The sequence below is a fragment of the Lytechinus pictus genome, chromosome 11 (genome assembly GCF_037042905.1).
Source record: "Lytechinus pictus isolate F3 Inbred chromosome 11, Lp3.0, whole genome shotgun sequence".
NCBI lineage: Eukaryota > Metazoa > Echinodermata > Echinoidea > Temnopleuroida > Toxopneustidae > Lytechinus > Lytechinus pictus.
The window spans coordinates 21,636,330-21,658,852 of NC_087255.1; the positions used below are offsets into that span (position 1 = coordinate 21,636,330).

The 22,523-nt window shown below is 33.7% G+C and overlaps 2 protein-coding genes across 5 annotated transcripts in view; both read right to left on the reverse strand.

The window, feature by feature from the left end:
• The window catches only part of LOC129270990 (titin homolog), a 40,665-nt gene extending 39,843 nt beyond the window's left edge, over positions 1-822 (reverse strand). Inside the window, exon 1 of the mRNA XM_064107008.1 lies at positions 631-822. The gene's annotated coding sequence lies outside the window, so the exon portion shown is untranslated. The remainder of the gene's footprint in view (positions 1-630) is intronic.
• Positions 823-3,201: 2,379 nt separating this feature from the next.
• Positions 3,202-22,523, reverse strand: part of LOC129270991 (sodium-coupled neutral amino acid transporter 9 homolog) — a 41,159-nt gene continuing 21,837 nt past the window's right edge. The window contains exons 8-15 of one of the 4 annotated variants that reach the window (XR_010295181.1): positions 22,086-22,229; positions 20,225-20,329; positions 18,692-18,798; positions 13,906-14,010; positions 12,987-13,135; positions 7,958-8,047; positions 6,269-6,885; positions 4,120-5,887 (exon numbers count right to left, since the gene is read on the reverse strand). Coding sequence is in view for 2 of the 4 variants with exons in the window: in XM_064107010.1 (XP_063963080.1) it covers positions 6,714-6,885; positions 7,958-8,047; positions 12,987-13,135; positions 13,906-14,010; positions 18,692-18,798; positions 20,225-20,329; positions 22,086-22,229 (872 nt within the window). In the remaining 2 variants the exon portion in view is untranslated. Of the gene's footprint in view, positions 6,886-7,957; positions 8,048-12,986; positions 13,136-13,905; positions 14,011-14,738; positions 14,846-18,691; positions 18,799-20,224; positions 20,330-22,085; positions 22,230-22,523 lie in introns of all 4 variants that reach the window. The other 3 variants (XR_010295182.1, XM_064107010.1, XM_064107011.1) reach the window with 3 other exon arrangements.

Here is a 22,523-nt window from a genome sequence, read left to right on the forward strand (position 1 = left end):
TCACTAATGCTATGGAGATCCCCCCATTGGCAATGCGACCAAGATCTATGATGTCACAGATGAACAACTCTCCCCTTTTGGACACTGAAAATATACCCCAAAACATCTCTTTTTGCTCATTCTAATCATATGACAAACGATTCATCAATGATATGTTGTGAAACCTCTGTACTTGTCCTCTCATAAAGGGAACACCTCACCTTGTGATAGACTCTATAAAAGTGAGAATATAAGTGAAATAAGTACTAAAGTAATGAGGGAGTTGTACGTGTGTGACATCACAGATCTTGGTCGCATTGCCAAAGGGAGGATCTATACATGGCATTAGTGATCTCAATATTCAAATGCTCATAACTTTCTTATTATTCATTCAATCTTCCTCAAACTTTCAACAATATGTTTCTTTGATTTTTCTCTTTGATATGGATTCAGCTGGTTTCACGGGTTTCATTCTCCTTTAACCTAACTCTAGCAAAAAAAACTTATTGCAAGCCCTGCATGAGTAATTGTCGCCGTGGCAAATGTTGTGTCACCAAATGTAATACCCACAAACATGGAAAAGTGGAATTAACCAAAGATATGCAATAGTTGACATTATCAGGCATAGACATATGATTTCAAGATACTTACATAATTAAGTCTGGAGAATTGAAATAGTATTCTATTACATCTTCCTGGATTCAGTACAACTTATCCATATAAATTCAAACAACATTCTAAAGCTCCAAGTCTATGTTGCACACCTTGTGCACGACAATGATAAAGAAACATTATAATGAAACATTAAATACAAAGCCACCTACACGTTCCTCTACATACAATACATTTGAACTTTGCATCCTGATCTTTGATCGTATGATGGGAGATTAAATCCCATTCTCACATGATATTATGTGACCGTCAACTACAGACATCCAAAGTACAAAGTTTATAACAAACCATGCAAAATGAAAGGGGGGGGGGGGGGGCAAGTAGGATGACATTTAAAGGAGAATGAAACCCTTGAAACCAGCTGAATCCATATCAAAGAGAAAAATCAAAGAAACATATTGTTGAAAGTTTGAGGAAGATTGAATGAATAATAAGAAAGTTATGAGCATTTGAATATTGAGATCACTAATGCCATGTAGATCCTCCCATTGGCAATGCGACCAAGATCTGTGATGTCACACCCGTACAACTCCCTCATTACTTTAGTACTTATTTCACTTATATTCTCACTTTTATAGAGTCTATCACAAGGTGAGGTGTTCTCTTTATGAGTGGACAAGTACAGAGGTTTCACTACAACATTATATCATTGATGAATCGTTTGTCATATGATTAGAATGAGCAAAGAGAGATGTTTTGGGGTATATTTTCAGTGTCCAAAAGGGGAGAGTTGTTCATCCGTGACATCATAGATCTTGGTCGCATTGCCAATGGGAGGATCTCCATAGCATTAGTGATCTCGACATTCAAATGCTCATAACTCTTCTATTTCTAGTCCTATTTTACTCAAACTTTTGTTGATCTTGTTCTTTGATTTTTCTGCTTTCACAAAAGCTAACTTGCTCCAAGAGTTTCATTCTCCTTTAAAGCCTGTCTAAAGTTTTGGTACAGGATTAGAAATGTGAGGCATACTCAAGGATCGTCAAACATTGCAATATTACAGGTAGTCATCGAACGCCTTTGCCCATTAGAATTTAAATTAAGCATTAGTTTTCCGGCCGTTAGGATTTCAATCTAAATCTACCACCCATTTTCAGTAATGTTTTTATTCTTATATATACATGTATAACCAAGACAAAATATGCAGATATTTAACTTTGATCAGGCACCCGATGAAATAAAATTGTGATGTAAAATCAGTAAATTAACTGATAAAAACACATTTTTAGTTTATATCCTTCACACCACAACTCTTTCGGGGCACATGCATTCCGGGGGGGGGGGGGGGGGGGGGGGTGGGTGGGGGGCAGTCAAATATATTGCTGTACACATGCGTGACCAAAAATACGTGTTTAAAGGTTTTTTTTTCAGTTTTGGACGTGGGCCACGCGTGCACTCGTTAAAGGTATCAAAAACACAGATTTAAAAAGAAAATGGTGGTTTTGAGAGACTCAGACTGGTCAATGGTACAATCGAGGGGTCAAACGCATTTCAGGTATTTTTTTTTTAAGACCAGCCAAACGTGTTTAGGGTATGTTTTTCCCCAAGCTTTTTCCTCCTCATTTCTGAAAAGTGTGCAGGCCAAGACAAAACTTGTTTAGGGGTCATATTTTGCGACAACTTTGGGGTTATTTTGCATACAGAGAAAAACTCGTTTAGGGGGTGTTTGGAAATAATTTGGTCTCGCATGTGTACAGCAATACAATCGACTGGCCCCCGACTCCCCCCCCCCCCCCCCCGGACATGCATTAATATGATCAAGTAATGAAATGGAATACATGTAGTAAAATGCACTTTTTAGGGGATTTTCCATGACTAAAGATAGGATTTAAGAAAGTACATAATCATAAAAGGAAATAACTTCTACTTATAATGTTGAGATGAATTCCAAAAGTAGATTATATTTCTTGACATAAATATAGGCAAGGGAATGAGAGAAAAACTATATGAGAAGTATAACTCAAGCAAAAATAGTGGTGACCAAATAAGGAAGAGTTTGCATAAGCCAACATAAGCAGAATAATCACTTAAAACTGGAGCACCTTTTCAGACCAGAATATGCAAAACATTGCAGAGGTCTTTTAAGTGTTTTATATCAGGGATTTTTCCAAGCAATATTAACAGTACGCTGTCTCACGAAACCTTTTTGTGTTAGTGATCATAAGCGTTCACTTTTTAGCTAAGATTTCATAATTTCAAGAAAGGTTTTTGGAAATGTACCAAATCTAGATCTATGATCATAATAGGGTGACAGTTTAACTTGATTTTAAAGTTTTTCTCATGAAATAATTTTTGCTGCAAATACATTTTTTACCTTTAAAGTTTATACCACAATAGTTTCATTTTAATGTTTGATCGTCAAAAGTTTCTTGATTGCAAATTTATCAGATAGCATTAACATATTAGATGAACTGTTTATCATTTAAAATAATTGGGAATTCCAACCTGATAGAGTATTTGTATTAGAGTGATAATGGGGAATTCCATCCTGATCAAGTTATTCTTTAAGAGTACTGAAGACTAATAAAATTTATGCTCTATTTTGTTACAACATCTGTTTCATTATTCAACATGAAAATGATAATATTCATATAATACTAGCACTAGTAGATGAACATACTCCAGGATAAATTACATTTATACTATTTTATAAGCATAAAAGCAACAAGCAATTAGACATCTTGATGCATCGTACATGCTCACAGTAAACGCCATGAGTACTGAAAGATGGGCCTGTACGCTATATAACTTAAGGCCACCGCACATTTTACCATTGATCTGCGACCCGAATTTGGAACAAAACGTATTAGAATTCGAGGTTAATATTGAGACATGGAATATATTACTGTGAAATGTTCTAAATAATCATAAAAATACCTTTGTTCAAATCTGTGACTATGCTATCATCCTTATCAGAATAAAAGCGGATTATAATACAATCGTACAATTGGCTACGCTTTAAAACTAATTTGGCCTTCAGTCCAAAATAAAAGCTTGCAATCATCTGAAATCGTTATATTAGTATTGTTTCAGTTCACTTCAACCTCATACATGTATAAAAACATACTTTTCATTCACATTTTCAGAAAATGAGCAAAATGCAATTTGTTCCAAAATGGGATCATGGCCCAGTTGTAAGGTGTGCGGTGGCCTTTACATTCCCCTATAGAATGCTAGATGAATTCATTGAGATTTTTTTTTCTATTTTATAGCAAAAAAAAAAATTATTGAGTAGACACACACTTCCACATCTCAGTAACAAATTATAAGCCCTAATATACAAGTATGTTATTCAGGGAAATTGTTGTGTTTCAATGCATACTAGCAATTGCATATGAGAGACGAGTCAAATAATAATTCTTTGAAAATGATTAAACCATCAAAATGTGTTATGCGCTCGTCCTGATAATGAGTTATCTATCATTAAACACAGTGTAATATGACAATTCAATAAGGATATGTTATCACAACTATTTACTTTCGAAATCAACACTTCACGATACCACTTAGTGCTTAATTTGTTTAATCTTTTACACTTAATCAATTCATAACAAGGGAATAAATAAAAAATTTGTTTATGTGGGTTTAAAAGTACATTAGATTATTCAATATTTCTTCAAAGAATATTATTAGCGCATGAAAAATTAAATTTTCCATTCTACAACAGATTTATAAATTTATTCCCAAACAAAGTTACTTTACTGATGAAAGCCTGCTAAAAAGAAAAAAAAAATGTAATTCTATATAGCTGTTTAATTTTTGTTATGGTATACATAATATTAATTTTTTATTGCACTTTGTTTTTTTTCTATACATGTATTAGTAAACACACAATCTGAGCACCTTATTATAATATTATACATTTTTAAACAAAAGGAAATTATTTACACTGTTAAAGATATCATGGGAGCTGCTCGCAAGAGCCAACACAAAATATCAACTTTGAAAATTGATAATCTGTTTTTCTGTAATGGATTTTTGTCAACCTTCGTAATATCTTTCTCCCATTTTCTACTTTTTTTTATTAAGACCAAGATGACATCAGTGCTATTAAACTTTCCTAACACTTGAAAATAATAGGTTATTCAAATATCAAAATTTATTCTTACATCCTAACTATGGAAGACCCTTTTGCATGTATACAAAATCATGCAATTGTTAAGCTTACAAAGAACTCAAATATCCCGCATACCAGACTAAAATATTAAACTAAAGAATGGTACCCATACAAATATAAGGCAAAAGATATGGCAAAAACATATATACAGGCATTTGGGATTCGATAAAGAGAGTTTAGAACAATCAAAAGTCCTTGCTTAGTTGAACAGTGTGAATATATCAGTGATACATCATAATATACACAACAGGGTGAAATATCCCATTATATCATTGACACTCTAAAATTTGTGCAAAGTATTGTGATAATTTTAAAGTTTTCTCTTTCTAATGTAATAAAATAAAATGAGAGTAAACGTACAAATTCACAGGAAATCATCAAGAGGTTATTCTCAAAATATTTAAGAAAAATAAAATCTCTTCAAGTTGGTTTAGTATGTATTTATGTCTACATGTCTACACTGTATAAATTGATAGACTTTTTTTCTCTGAATACCAGGTTCATGTAATACTGGTTTGGAATCTGAGAACACACTTATTCAATTTACCAATATCATGTACACCTGATGCAGAAAATAAGAACACATTAATATGTAATTTAGGTAATCTAGAAGAGATTGTTGTCATAAAATTTCATTGTCAGCATTATCATTATGTAACAAAAATTTATATCTAAAGCAAGTTGCCATTATTGGCTTTGTGAATAAAAAACCCCCCAGAAATATAGCTTATGAGGACCTCGGTTAAAAAAGTACCCCATTAAACCTTTAACATAAAACAAAATTATTTTCTTAACCATATTTTCTGAAGGTGTGGTGGTGGTGATTATTTTACCTGATTGCTAAGAAAACATGAATGCTTGTAAGCAAGAGGACCAACGGCTTAAGGTCCTCTTTGAGGGACCTGGTAATGAGGATCAATGCCTTGCCAAAGGGCACTAGCACAATGAAAAGTTATATTAGAAAATGTATATTTGCCTGGTTGCTTTCAAAAGTGAAGTAAGGAGTTTTTGTTCAGAGACAAGTGCCTCTTGTAACTAATCTCTTAATATTTCAACTACTTGTGGTAACATTGCATGATTTAATATCTAATTAGCTTTCATATCAGCATTGTATTTGCACTTAAAGTGATTGGTTAACATTGGTTTGACTTTTTAAAAATCTGAGCTAGAAGGTCACACTTGTCACCTGTGTCTGTGATATGTTACAAAAATGAAGCCCAGAAAAAATTGCGTTCGAAAATAATTATTTAGTGCTTCAAAAGTTGAAATATAAAGTGACCGAAAACACCATCTTAACTTCATCCCATACACTTATGTGTACTATTTAGGCGTCTATAAGACGCCTATTTACAAAATCGGGGTTTGCCTTGTAGTTTTAGCTTTTCATTCTCAATAATGGTTGTTTTCAGGGTTTATTAGTTCTAATACATGCACTTGTACACATGTTTCATCTTGGTTTGAGAATTTTTTAAATCTGCTGCTCACAAAGTTAAACAATACCTTTAAGTCATAAATCCACAGTATGTAGTGAAGATCATGACATAACTTGTATTACATAAGCATAAAAGACACTGGAAGACAGAGTTACAAATGATTTGTTTTTTTACAAATTAAGTACATGCCACTAGGTTGATGAATCTTTGTACTGGACCTGTGTGCATGCACAGTTTAATGCTGTGCTGCAGTGGTATGTGATGCTCTAAAAGAAACTAGGTGCAAGTATGCAACCTTGTGGAACTCCAACAGCACTTGATTTCCTGCACATCTCATTTTAAGTGATCAAGAGAGGCAATATGTCTGTTTTCTTTTACATGTACATTATATGTACACACAGGCGATAAAAATCCGGTCAATAGATTACTTTTCTCATGTTACCAATTTAAGTACATACATGTTGATTTAACTTCATAGATTAAACTCCTCTGGGAAGTACACTTTGCAATCGTCAATCTTCAACAAGAAATTGGGAGATGAAATTGGCAACCCCTACGACGACGAAGAGAGAATGGAATGCTATGTGATACCAGCGTAGGTTACCCTGTCTCTTGGTATACAGAAGATAGACGACCACTGGTAGAGTGAAAACGTAGGCCATGCCACAGAATGCCCCTGAGTACCTTGGGGGGGGGGGGTGAAAAAGATAAATAATATAATTATATGGTAGCCACTTAAGTTATAAAACTGCTATACCAGTGAGCCCTGCATAACATAATATGCTATTGTTACCCTTCTCGCAACTTAATGCTGAGCACTAAGCTAAAAGGCAGAATGTTTCTATTAACAATGCTGTCTTTTATGTGTATAACTCTTATTTATGCGATAGAAATTTATCATTATGTTGTGTATCATCATATTTATACATATTTGATTATAATTTTGAACAAAATAAATACATATATGAATAAATAAATAAATGAATAAATAGATAAATAAATAAATAAATAAACAAAACACAAAGACCACCTTTTAAAAATTCTTTTAAATGCCCACTGTAAACAGGCTTAACTGTATTTCATTTGTCAAACAAGTATGTCAGCTGACTTGCATTGGCTGAGGCTATTCAACTTGGGATAATTATCAAAGTAAGTCAACTCAACAAATCTCATAATCGTTATCTGTATAAGGATATGGTGAAACAAAAAGTTGAAGAGAGGCACACTATTTTATGCCTGGCTACAAATATAGCCAAGAAACAATCAAGTCTGAAGATAATTAAAGCATAAAAGAGGATGTCTTGAGTTTGTCAGTCCAACTTTGAGTAAAATTTCTTGATCTTCAGCAATGAATATGTATTGGCATGTCTGAATAAAGCTTAGCTTTTTTTTGCATCATGTTTGTCATATTGGCCCATATTATCATCTCTGGTCTTTAGTTATGGTTTAACAATGGATAGCCATATACAATGTAAACAACATTTTGACATTTTCGGCTTACCATAATTATAACACAGTGTTAAAACATGGACTAAGTTAACTTCAGAATATGGGCCATTATGTCTGAACAAGCCATAAACGTTTCTACTGGTCACCATCATTGCATGGGAGTAACTTGATCATTATAAGATAATTAAGAAAAAGAAGTCTTTTGACATGCGAATTGCTCAATTAATTTCTTTTTAATTAGATTTAATACAGCTCGCTCTTAGTAAAAAGTCTTTATGTAAAGGATCATATTTGGATCTCATCTTACCTGATAATTTTTCCAATATGAGGCATAAAGATTGCAAAGAGACAACATATGCACACCAGGATGAGATTATATACTACCATGTGCTTCCAGCTGAAGAGATAAACCAAGAAAAGAAAGATGGAGTCAAGCACTGTATAAGCCAATACTTTGGACAGGGATGTATAGCCGAGGCTGACCTCAACACATTTATGCCGGCCTTGGAAGTGGCCTCAGGCCGACTCACACGTACAAAGTCTATGGGATGTTTTCTAGAGCGGCCTCCTGACTCGGAAGTACCAGCCTCGACTACAATTTGACATATTGGAGTATATAAACTTAATTTATTTACAGATTATCAACTATAAAATGGATATATGGATCTTCCTCAAATGATGAGTTGTGAGCCAGTCAGGTGACATGGATTATGTCAACTTTTGCGTCCACCATTCATCCCCTCCAAGCACGTGTACAATGACATTCATGTACCCAATGCATGTGTTACCTATAGTATAAAGTTTGGTTGCGATTGCAGCAATTTTTACCAAGTTATTTGTCTTCCCCAAATTGACCTCAAATGACCTTCAACCTACATGTAGGCATGTGACCTCTGACACCACCACCATGTGATTGAAAGATGCTATTTATTAGATACCTTAGTCTCACCTTTACATCTGGTGTGTGAGATTAAAAAGTGTTTATAGATGGGTGATCACCATAATAAATCAGGTATAATCATAGACAACGTGATATTTTTTATGATGATCACCAACCTGCATATACATGTAATACCGTTAGCTTTAATTTCCTATTGGTCTGTGATTGCTTTGCCTACTTTCTGATTTGTATCATTCTGCAAGGTCTACTCCAATTTTTTTTTTTTTACAACCAGTTTGTCTTCCAATCATTTGGTCTAAATGCCACTTAACCCATTTTGTCTAATCTAAAAAAAAAAAAAAAAAATTGGCAATCCCCTCAACCATTACGCATAAAGCAAACAAGCATGAGTGCGATGGGGCAAGATTTTGCATAAGGTGATAGAAAGATGCTCTATTTAACATTCAAATGTCTGATATCCACTTGGCCTAAAACCCATTCGTCTACATGGTTTATAGATGAACAGTTTGTGACCCAAATTTTCATTTGAAAAATAAAAGATGTTAAAGTAGAAGTGGAAATTAGACCACTCAAGCATTGCACTAAATGAGAATTAGAACAAATGGCAATTAGGCCAAATTGACAGTAGACCAAACAGAATTACCGGCAGCCTATGTGGTATTAGACTATCTGGGAAAAAGACCAACTGCTGGTAGACCAAGTGAAGACATACCTGAATAACAATGCTTTTTGACAAACAACCAATTATGCAGGGTGCTACATAAGCACTTGCCCGATTGCCCGGGGCAAGTAAAAGTTAGTCGGGCAAGTGTTTCGAGGTAAAGACCAAAACTACTTGCCCGAATTGGGCAAGCAAATTCACACAGTAGAAAGCAAAATTCTCACAGTAGAATGACCAAAATTAGGGTCGATATGATATGATATTGACCCTAATTTTGGTCATGGCAGGCAAGATAAAATCACTTTCGAAAAAGAAATGCAATAACAAGGTAGATCAGTTCATGTCAAAAGAGAGAAAAAGGCCAATGGTTTATAAAACTGCAAAACTTTCTTTTCAAGAGGTAAAACTTTTTTTCAAGGATTTTTTTGGGCAAGTGCAATAGATTTTTAGGCAAGTATATTCCAACTATTTAAAAGTTTACTTGCGCAATCGGGCAAACACTTCTGAAAAGTTCTGTAGCACCTTGCAAATTGTGTATTCATTGTTACAGTTTGAACCTTTTTTTTGTCTTATTTACTCTGAAGCACCTTGAGCATCTAATAAATTCAATTTATATTTCAATTTAATATTTATTTCCAAAGCATTCAAGCATTAATACATTTCTAAAAGTGACAATATAATGGGGGTGACAACTCAGTAGACAAAGCTTGTAATGAGTGCACCGTAAAAACATAAAAACAATTAAAAAAAACTTTAAAAGGACTGGGAAGAAAAAAAAATCCATACAAAGTACAGTACGTTACAAAAGAAAAGCCCCCCAAAAAGGCAACTTTATCTCTTTAAGAGCCATTGGCAGCTATAGTTGCCCAAGTAACTTTTTTTTGTTTAACCAATATTACAGCCAGAAAATCAACACCATATTTTGTGTTTTTTATGTTGTTATATTGGCAAGGAATTCACAATTGATTTTGTCATATAAAAAATAGTGGTTTACATAGACATTTTTTGAGTAAAATGGCATTTTTGCATCATTTTTTGAAGAGTTGATTTCGGATATTGCCGCGATCTGAATCAAGGTTTCCCTATGGACACGTGTGATATAAAGGTTGTGTGTAGCAATACACGTAATTCTATGGGCAGAGCAAAGGCGAGTGTGCGAAGGCATTCAGCTCGGAATTGACCAATGACAGAGCGGTACAATGTCTCTCACCCAACGCTACTCGCCCATTCGCTATTGTTTTATGAATATTCATGCGCTATCGATCGGGTCTTTTGCATGCCGGTATGGTAGTATTCTTGTGTCAAGTCTTTTTTCTGCCTGCAAATGTGCAAGGTTTGGGGGAGATTTTTTTGGGGGAGGGGGGGGGCAGGGGGAAAGGTCTCATACTTTATTTTTTAGCATTCTCACAAAATTGTTCTCGTTATAAATATATGAGTAAAGAAGTCTGTCATTTCCAACTCTCGTCGCACTGCAGTCATCACACTCATTATTTATTTATTAATTTATTATTGTTATTATTATTATCATAATTAGTATTACTATTATCGTAATCATTATTATCATTATTGTTATTGTTATTGTTATTATCATTAGTATCATTATTCTTCTCCTTCACCTTCTTCTTATTAGTATTAATGTTATTGCCATCAGAATCGTCATCATCATCATTATGATTATTATTAAAAAATAATTGTTGTAATCATATCAATTGCATTCCTTCTGCAGCCAAACTCTCTCTTCATAAATTTAAGATCAGGTAAATAACGGTTCATAATCGTTTGTGTTTTTATAGCCCAAACCATTAAAAAAAAGAATGACTGACATTGTTATGCTTATCAATATCATATTCAAACTTCTCACAAAAATATTGATCGTTCAATATTGTCCTCTAATAAAATAGGAAGAAGCAAAACAAAATGTGATGATTAAAACAGCCGATAATACCGCTTTATTCGTCTCAAGATTTATTTTTTTTCAAGGTGGATGTTTTTCCTTTGCTAAATCAAACCATTGGTCAGAGAAAAAGTAAACGGAGTATATACAGTAATATCAGATGTTTTGAGGAAAAGAAAGAAAGGGATACATTAACAAAACCGATCAGACCAACCTGTTAGTTGCTGCATCATTGACGTCACTATCAAGGGGATTTTAAAACGACTTTAGAGAGTAGAAATGAAAATGGTAACGATGATAACGGGTTGAATATTACATTTCTTTACACCACGCATATTATTGTACACTATGTTATCTGAACAAATTATTTCTTTTACCACGGATAGTGCTACGAGCTGGGGAGGCCCTGTGCGGATGCAGGATTTTTCTGTAGGGGGGCAAAATGTTTTCTCTTTACCTGGGTCACCCATAAGAAATCAATACCGGAACCTTTGAAAGTATTCAAAAGTCAAATCAAAAGACGCGCGTGAGCCCCAATTTCTATGAACATCCTGCGCTAAATTACTCTCCTAGATAATAGGTCAGGAGGGAGCGCGGATTAGAGATTCCTCATGAAAGAGAGTCTGGGCATCTATTGTTCATGACTTGGTGGCATGAACAAAAGAATGTAGTCGCGTAGAATGCTAACAGGTGGCTACTTTGGTCAGACCAGTAATACAGAACAAATAGGCCTATTTTCTTTTTGAAAATTTGTATTGATTTTTTTTGTTTGTAACTGATCTGCATTCCCTCTTCTTTGATTCACGAAAACTAAACTTCTCTTTCTTACTTCTGTGCACTTTGCCAAGAACGCCCATATTATTTTGTGGGATTTTATACCCCAAACTTGTAAGTATTGAATATGTCCGACCCCTCTTTATCTTTATTTCAATATATCATCTTTAGTTCTTTTATATTTTGTCTCCTTCTGACTGGCAATGACTTTGTTTGTTACACTACGAATAAAAAAATTACAGAGTCTTATTTTGAAGACTACACGAATGAAAGGGTACGGTTGGCCGCACTTTGAAGATACATGGCTCTAATATATTATTGTATGTGTTTGCGTGGGGATCGCAGCTGTGCTGTGATTGGTCACTTGATCGACGACAATGCCCTTTTTTGGAAAAGGTCGCTTTCAATTGCGTGTGTATATACATACTCTCTCGTACTTCAGAGGAAATAACTTGAAAGCAAAATAGTATATAATTCAAAAGAGCATTATTTTTCGTTATTTCTGTTTGTTCAATTTCATCAATAGATACGTCATTTGAAAGGGTAAACATTGAACTTTCATTGTATCTTCTTAATTTCTTGGTATCTCTACAATTCCTCAGGTTATTTACTCTTTGAAATGTTCATGAAATCATAATTTTCTAGGTTTTACTTATTGAAAAAAAAACGATGTAAAATATTACATCTTTTCTCCATTTTTCCAGACGCGAATATGAAAGATAATAACACGACCATAAAGCCCATGAACCATGCACCATTTCATGTGTAGAAGGTTTTATTATACAACGTACGGGTAAAGAATTATGACCGTTTTAAAATCAGTCACTGCTCACGTTTCGGTCAATTTAGGATTCCCTCGAATATCCCTGGCAGTAGAGGGGTATTGGGCCTGGCAGAGTAAGAGTTATATGCAATAAGTCAAGTGAAACAGTTTATTAATCGTCAAACCAATCATCCCTCACTGAAACTAGGCAAATCGCTCAATCTAGGGACCAGATATATGAAGTTTTTTCTTAAGTTTTGTCTAAATAAAATTAAGATTAAGATGAAAGTGCACTATATAAATCATATGTACTATTATTGTTATGTAGGCTGTCTATACAAACCTTGGATAAGCATTGCCAAAGAGCTGATCCATCAGCTGGACCCTGGTGATGTAAACTAACAGAGGGAAGAGGGTCACCATCTGGAACAGCAGGAACAGCCTGGCCGTGAAGGCAAAGACATCCCCTTGCTTGAAGTTCTTCAAGAAATTCTAAAACATTAAATGAGTTTGACATAATCATAGTAATAATGGTACTTTCACAGCATGCATTATCCAAATATTTGATGTTATGTTTATGTTTAACACATAAATTAATGCAAAATATTATTGTGATGTAATGCTTGATATAGGTTTTAATGGGAAGGGGGGGGGGAGGAAGAAAGTAAATGGAATAGCCTAGCTATAAAATCAAATACATCCCATCAGTGCAATAATAAATTTGTGTAGAATATCAATAACTACGGCTAGCCAAACATTAAGACATTGTCTGGACTCTTACAGACCCTTTGGCCCGTATTCCCAAAAGAGGTTTCAATTGTACCATGGTGCAAAACCATGAACTATGCAGATTTATTGTACATAATTAATCTTATTTCAACACATACACTGTACACTAAGAATAGGCCAATTACAAATGTGCACTTTGGAAAAGGGTGCTAAATGTATGATTGAATGAAGTGCAATAATAGGAGAAATCTACATAATCCATTGTTTTGTACCACAATTGAAGCCTCTTGAGTACACAGGCCTTTATGTTAAGTCTAATGTTTTCATGGTAAAGAAATTACTGCCAGTTAAAATCAATTTGTTAATACTTATGACACCAAACTATGTTCAGTCATAAAAGATCTTGTCTTAAACCCCTGATTTCCTTCAAAGTTAAGAATAGAACCTCTTTCAGCCTAAGACTGCTTAAACGCAGGTTAAGAAACTTATTACAGTTGCTTCTTTAAAACTGAGAGTGTAATCCGAATACTTACATCTGAAATGCAGAACTTTTGGCAGGGAAAAGTTATGTAGAATATAACAGCCACAAAGGTATAGGTTCCTGCCACAAGACAGTAAGCTATCGTTAGGTCACGACCCTGAAATAAACCAACCAAGTAAGAGTTGAACTTGTTCATACTATCTACAATATACAACGTACTCATCCATCTTTGCTTTTGAAGATACCATACCCCAACCATATCAAGGTATTCACGGGCAGGCAATGGCCCGCACATTTCAATTGGAATTTGTACCTTTGGTAAACTCATTTTACATCCTCAATATCATTTACTTAATTTACTCAAGGAGCTCGAAGAGATGGAAACCAAACTGGAAATCAATTTAAAAAGCAGATCCTTTCTAACTATACAAAAATGGAATCTACAGAGGTGCTTATAAAATGTATTTTGATGGTGATATTGATGCTGCTAATTTCATGGGAGTATGTAGTATTGACTTTGGGGGCAAATAACTCATATGGAATTGAAATATTTCACTTTTTATTTGAATAAACAGCATGAAAACTTAAAGAACACAATATGAACCCAAAATTGTCGCTGTGACTATGAAAGAGGCTACATTGCATGATCTAAATATTTTTTTCTTGACAGTAACAAACCCGATTACAAGGAAATACATGTCATGTGACCTCATCTCTTGAAGCTCCTTTATTACATCACAAAAATGTATTCTGGCATCATTTTAAAACATTACCCAGAAAGGCAACTAAACTATGACATATCTTTATGTCATTTGTGTTTCCAGACGTGGCCAATCAAATATCATCCAGTTATTTCTGAGGATTTAAAAGAGGACGCCCACTTACGTTGTTCTCTGGCCGACTCTGATTCCTTAAAATCGACGAGACGCAATTGTGAATGAAAAATCCCAATGCTAACATCCCACTCAGTGCAGGAAAGTTCCAGCTAAACACTGCGTATTCCATCATTGAAAGGGAGGAAGGAGAGAAGGAACAAGGGAAGAATACATGCAGATGAATAACAGACGGACAGAAAGCAAAGGGGTGAGAACGAACAATAGGTTAGCCACAAAGAGAACACATGGGAAGGATCATATTCATGCAATAACAGTTATTTTCTCCTCATTTTATTATTAAATACATGAAGCTATACATGTACTTCATATTGGGGTTTAATACACAATATCACAAAGTTGTGATTCATGTCAATCTGTAGCATTTGTGTTGTCTGAAAGGAAGTAACATTAATTGCATATATTTCTTTGCAGCATGATAAATGATTTTCCTATCATTTCACACCCACTACCTTTTATACCCTATAATTTTTGTATCATAAATTTCAGATATCATAAGGATTAAAAAAGATGTTATATAGAGTCTTTCAAAAAGTGGTTTCTATGTGTACCAAAGTGATTGGGGGAGAGGGATGGGGCAGGTTCTTAGAAAATTATTCCGTGTACTTGTGTAGTCATGAATTGATTTTTTTCAGTATAAAATAACCCCAACACTTGGAATGAGGTACTGGCAGCTGCTCATGCGTGACATCTAACCATGCATCTATTGTATGTACTCTATCTTGCCTTTAATAGCAAGATATATTGGGCAGTACATTGTGCTATCAGAACCAAGTCAGATTTGTTGACTATTAGTCCACTAGCACAATGTATTCACAATTTTGCAGGCGTTTTTCCCTGAGCTTGATCTTATTAAAAGAATTCTACAGATGTTTTTCCCATAAAATAATTTAAATGATCAATGTAAATGCCTCATAACATTATACATTTCTTTTCTGCAATTTCAAAAGCGGCAAGTGACATATCAAACCAAATGCTAGTTTATAACAATATTTCAATATTTTGACCAACATGTAGCTTACACGTTGTCTGGGCAAAATATTACCCATGAACATCCATTCTCCTTACAGATATGTTAGACACGACACTGTAGCATTGTGTTAAAATTTTTAAATGATGGATCTTGCTCTTTTTATTAAGAAATATCACATGCTTTCACTTTGCCACTAGAGGGCAGAATAGCTGGGTAACGAACACACATGTGTAGTATGAAATCCGATATTCTCATACACGCATGGCTTAAATGACCAATGCTTTTATTGACTAAAGGAAACTCCCTTTACTTTGATAATATCTTCATTGATCTTATGAATAACTTTAATTGTGCACAAAATATCCAATTATTTTATGAAAAATATGAATGGTTTAATCATAGAGAACATTTATATATTGTAAATTAAACATACATTTGATTTATATTTTAAATTATACATTATCAAAATCTAAGGCGCAATGTGAAAAAGTAAGATTATTATTTTATATTTGATTAACAGTGTTGTATATCAGCTTGTGATTATAAAAAAATATGCAGCATTTATCTTAACATACATGTAGTCAAGCTGAACTAAGACATTGTAAAAGCGAATAAAACTACAACTTGCACCACAATGAAATTGCAACAGATAAAAAAGAGAAATTCAGTGCAAATTGGCAGATGGATAATGCTCATGATTTGATTGTAATTGTTAACAGAAATATCCTTGGTCGTGACTATAAATGCAGCATAAAATTAAAATACAATTATCAAATCAATATACAATAACATGTGCTGTAAGTGGTGTTCTTGATTTATATTAACAAAGGCAATTAAAAGATGAATTAATAATTGCTGAAATAGAAATGTTGCTTGATGATATAAATAAGTGACGAGTACTTAGCTTCAAATAATAATTAAATAGCTATTGATGAATGCTTCTTTAATATTGTTTTTACAAAAATATTCCATTTAACAAAGTTGTGTAAAAAGCATAGCATGACGGGTGAAAGAAATTCTAAATATACTCTCACCACCATATTGTAATCATGAAGAGATGAAAATAGGGATGCAATAAAACATTTTGACTCATTGAGTCCATTTCCAAAGATAACTTGTTCTACAGCCTATGGGAAATGCAGCTTATATTGAAATGAAATTGTGCTACACTAGCTTTTAAAAAAGCAAAAGAAGTTGGTTGCTGTATGCATGTGAAATATTTTGGAATAAAATTAGCGAAATATATCACTTTTGCTGGAAAATGAGGAGAAATGAGCAAAACAAATAATGCAAGAAATATAAAAGCATAAGTGGAGAAAATGGAACAGAATACACAGATTATGAAGAAATACAAGAGAGAAAAGTGGAATGGCAGTGCAACCTGAACCCTCTGCAGCTGAAAATGTGACTTATCCTTTTTCCTAGGAAACTTAAAGAAACACCACGAAAGACCATGATAGACCATCAATAAAATACTCTAAAACAAAATTTACAATCCATTATCAATAAACGAATTGAAAAGAAATCTAGTACTTGAATTGACCTGATGGTACTTGTAATGGCACAAACTCGCCAAGGAATAATTTCTGGGAAATGCCAACCTACTGCAACTTGATTTTCTAGGATTTTCCTTTTTTTTTTTACTTATCAAAAAACAGTCAAAACATTTCAACAATTTATGCTATCAAAATTAAAACAGAGCTGTGTGGTGATCAAAAGATGTTCCTGTGATTTAGGAAATTTTTTAGTAATGTTGTAAACTGATTATAATTTAAAACGCAAAGTTTTTTTGATTTTAATGTTGAACCACAATTCTAAGATCTCGACTCTATGAAAATAAGTTTTATTACACTATGTGTTGCCCAGAATAAGACCCCATAAATAGAGTTTCTCTAAATTGAGAGAAAAATATCCCCAATTTTGATCCAAGTTCAAATCCCATCAGTCTTATTTAAAAAAACCAAATCAGATGTATCCAGATTCTTCTTTTAACAAACCACATCTCCTCAACATCTTCCCTCTAATATTCTTTATCCAGTTAGTCTAAAACCTACATTTTCTAATTAAAAAAGAAACTTGCAGATATACCACCTAGATAAAATAGTCCTGGGGATTCATGAAAGAATCTGTCAGATGTTTGACCTGACAGTTACAACGGTACCTAAGCCAACCAAATCAAGGAAAGTTTTCATATTTGTCAGACGACGACTGTTGATGAAAAGCTTTCCGAAATGTTTTTGTTGGGTAATCTTTCCTTTCAATCACTTTTTATCATATATACAGAGATAGAAACAATTGATTAGCAACAAACATGGCACCAACAAAATATTATCTTATTTTGAAAATGGGCCCTATATCCTATAAATGTTTTCCCACTACATTAATTTTGTATCCAGCCATATCCTTCATTTCGATTAGCACTGATCCTGAAACGGCCAGATAAACGAGGTGGGAGTCAGAACTTTTGAGGAAACAGTTGCGTTTAAAGATAAATGCCAGTTGTTGTAACGATCTCAAACAGAGTTAAAACAGAATCCAATAAAATGACCACCCAAGTGTTTGTACGTATGAATAAAAAAATATGTGCCAAATGGCTATGGGAAAAAATGTGTAATTGCTGAGAAATGAGCAAAATAAGTACAGAATTCCATAAAATGTCGGGTATTTTTCCAAGCAATATTAATGCACTGTCCCACATATGCCTGTTTGAGTTAGTGATCATCAAAATTATTTCATGATTTCACAAAGATAGGTTTGTTTCAATATACCAGAAAGAGATCTATTACAATGTGGTGGCAATTAAATTTGATTTTAAAAACTTTTTCATGAAATAATTATTTGCTGCAACTACTTTCTTTTAGCATTAAACGCAACTTTAAAAATCAAGTTGAAGACCCATATACGCAAATTTCATTGGTTGAATGTCAAGTTGCATTTGATCGCAATTCTTTCATTATGGAATCAACCCTTACATTATTCTCAGGGCGAGCCTGATTGCGCATGATGGAAGATACAGCGTTGTGAATGAAATACCCGAGCGCCAGCATACCAGACATAGAGGGGAAACTCCAATGAAATACTGCAGAAAACAGAAAATGCATGTTATAATCATACAGGGGGCAGTTTCACAAGAGGTAAAGTGTACTTTCATTAAGATATTTTGAGGATATTCAGGGCTCGACATTAGCAGTGGCCCGGGGCAACCAAAAATGAGAGTTGGGCCACAAATATTCTGTAAAAGCCAACACTTGGTGGCCTGGTTGGGCTACCAAATTTTTGATAAATTCTATTATTTTCTATTGTTTTAGGGCCACTAAATTTGCTTTACGGGCCACCAAAAATATGAAATTGATGATTTTGGTGGACCGATCGGGCCACCAAGAAAAAAGTTAGTGTGGAGCCTTGGGATATTGTTTAAGAAATTTCCAAGCAAAGATGTTTGTTTGATAATAACTCCCAAACCCTGAAACCAACAACAAAACTATAAAAAAAAAAATAATGAAATATGTCGCGTAAGTATGACTTTTTAAAGTAATTTGACTTTTTTGTGAAACAGCCCCCAGGGTACGAAAGCTAAAAGCATTCAATGCAGATAAAAAAGAGGAGTGACAATGGTTACTCATATGAATGTTAATAAATAGATAATTCCTTGAAGAATGTTATTGACTGATTATTTTTCAATGAAAAGAGTGTTGTGGTGATAAGAAACATAATTTCAGCAATATATAAAATAACTTTCAAAACATAATATCAAATAACTTTTGAAATTGATGCAGTTGAAATGCATGTGAATATAGATCCATCATCCTCCCTCTCTCTTTCTCCCCCTAACGTCTTCCCTTTCTCCCCAAACTCCTATTTTCTCTCGTATCAGGGAATTTTAAACAACAAATAATAAGATTAGATAGTGCACTGATTTAACAAAATTGTGAAATAATTATCAGAAGCATTTCTAAAAGCAAAATAAAATTTTTTTGTTTTGTTAGACAGCACATGAACTTATATAAATTCTATGAGATTTGATCAACCATCACCTCTGAAGTTGTGGATAAATAAAAAAAATAATGCATGAGCAAATCAGCATAAATTTGAAATTAAATAATTCAATTCAAATGATAATTTAATCTAAATAATAAATAACTTAGGTATAAAGTATAATGAATGACAGCAAGTAAATTGTATAAAAGAATGTGACTTGCTATTGCTTTTGCAATAAATAATGTAGACAGAAATATTAATATATAATGAAGGAAAGCAAGTATAAAATTTAATAAAATACATGGTTTATTACATGTATATGCTTTTAGTGATTAGGAGGCTGCACAAACTCCGCTTTTTAGCAGCCTCCTCCATTTTCAACCTGATATATGTAATAATCTTGAATATAATTTTTGTACAGGGATACTTGAAATGTGTTTTGTTATTTGTATGTAAGAATGTACAAAACAAACTGTAATTGTTGAAAATGGAAATTAACAAAATGAAATGAAATTAAATGAACTTACATTCTACGTAATTCTGGTGATCAGAAGAATCAAAATTGACATTGATTTTCCAATGGCTGGCTGTAACACAGATATATATGAGTAGGAAAGCTACAGACAATGTTCCTGTTGGAGTAAAAAAATAAAAATAACTGTTGAAAAAAGAAAAAAAAAAAACATGAAAATCCATATTCTATTGTTCGAAAGAGAAATCAGAAATAGAAATCCTCTGAAAATTCAGTATGCACAAGTGATCATGGGCCAAGCAGCTAGATTTAGAGTAAACTATGTTTAAATTACTGACGCATTTATATTTACATGTAATTACAGTAAAACCTGTATGTAGAGATAATAGAAGGGAGACAAAAAGTGGTCTTTATGGAGAGATTCCTTTCATTTATGGGGGCATTGTGGTCTAGTGGTTATGACTCTTGTCTTTCAATCTGAGGAACATGGGTTCGATTCTTAGCCATGTCGTTTTCCTTCAGCATGAAATTTACCCACATAGTGCTCCACTCAACCCAGGTGAGGTGAATTAGTACCCAGTAGGAAGAAATTCCTTGAATGCTTGAGCGCCTAGGTAGCCCAGCTAATGCCAAGTTAATAATAATAGCAGGGCCCGCTGGGAGAACAGTTTTCGGAGCTTAAGTATCTATCCTAGGTAAATATGCCGTTATTATAATTAACAGGGGGAAAAATTTCAAGAAATACTATTATTGTGGTCTTTATAGACATTCAGTCACTTAAACAAGATTATAAATCTGAGGAAAGGAACCATTTTTTTAAAGGAAATGAATTAAGAAAGAGTTTTATCAGAAAATATTTAAAAGTTAATTTCACAATAATTTGTTTCACATTCATTCATCACTTCTTTATCATATTTCATCAAACTTTCCATGTTTTGAAACTTTCAGTTGCTGCATAATTTCATGACAAGAATGTAAAAACATGAATAACTTTACAAATTATCACTTTGTGAGGGGGAGGGGTAATAATGTAGCAGAAAAATAGGATGGAATAAATATCAAAATATAATAGAAATAAAAGAGAAAAGTGATTACTATAAAATGAAAGAAAAATATAAGGGAAATTAATAGAAGAATTAAAAAAAATCAACAACAACAAAATTATGGCATGTAAACAATGGGAAAACTTGTAACAGGTAAAGAAATAACTACCTGCATTTATCTTAATAGAAACGTTTACACTTATGTAGTGCATTACATTAACATTTCAATGTGCTCAATTTTTCACTGCAAGCGTGACACGTAAAGGGGAATCCAGCCTTGGTCATAAAATGTTTCGTTGGAAAGGAGAAAAATAAATACAACAGAATGGTGAAAGTTTGAAAGAAATCAACCAAGCAATTAGAAAGTTGTGGCTACTTTAAAATTGATATCCCAAAGACTATGTAGATTTCAACTTGGTAACTGGTTAAGTAAATTATGACAAGGGGCAAGGACAACTTTCCCATAAGCCATGTACTTAATTCATGAGGGATTTGTGGTTTTCGGCCTAAGTACCCATTCCCCTGGGGCAGTGATGTAAATATAACCCAGGTAGTATATTGTTTTATGTCCTCAAGGAAGAAATATATAATTTGAAGCAAAACTTTTATGTATTCGAGTACATGGAAGAGTACATGTAGTCCTTGCCTTACATCACTATGACATCACATACATGTATGCGGCCAATTTGAAGTCTCCATGGGCATAGTGATTACCTATTTTTACAACTTTTAAAAATTCATAACTTTCCTATTGTTTGTCAAATAATGTTGAAATTTTCACCTTTCAACTTGTCTGAGTTTTCTTTTTCCTCTAAAAACAAGTTTTTACTTGGGTTGGATTCCCCCTAACGCACAACAAAATTAAATACTTACCAAGTGAATTGAATTTAGTAAAGAATGTTGGTGACTTTATGTGAATAAGAGGTATGATGAGAATGCAGAGAAAAAGAGGCACCGTTCCAGTCTCTGTCCAGACTTTGTGAAATAATATCACTTCTGATGGTGTGAAATTGGACGCTGAAATTAGAAAATATGAAATCATGAAAATGTACCAATCGATCATACAACATTAAATTGATGATGTAAAGACTAAACCCTAATAAGACTACGAGGGGAAAGGTGGTTCGGCCCCCATCCCCCGACATTGTTTGCGATAAACCTGTAACACGAAAAGCTGGCAACGCTTCGTTCCATGACTTTTTTTCTTCAAATCTCGCCCATCTTTAGGGACCAGATTTGTGAGCCCTCGAGTACGCAGATCTGAAAGTACGCACCCTTTTAAGGACGTTCCACAGTTATGTTTGTGCGCAT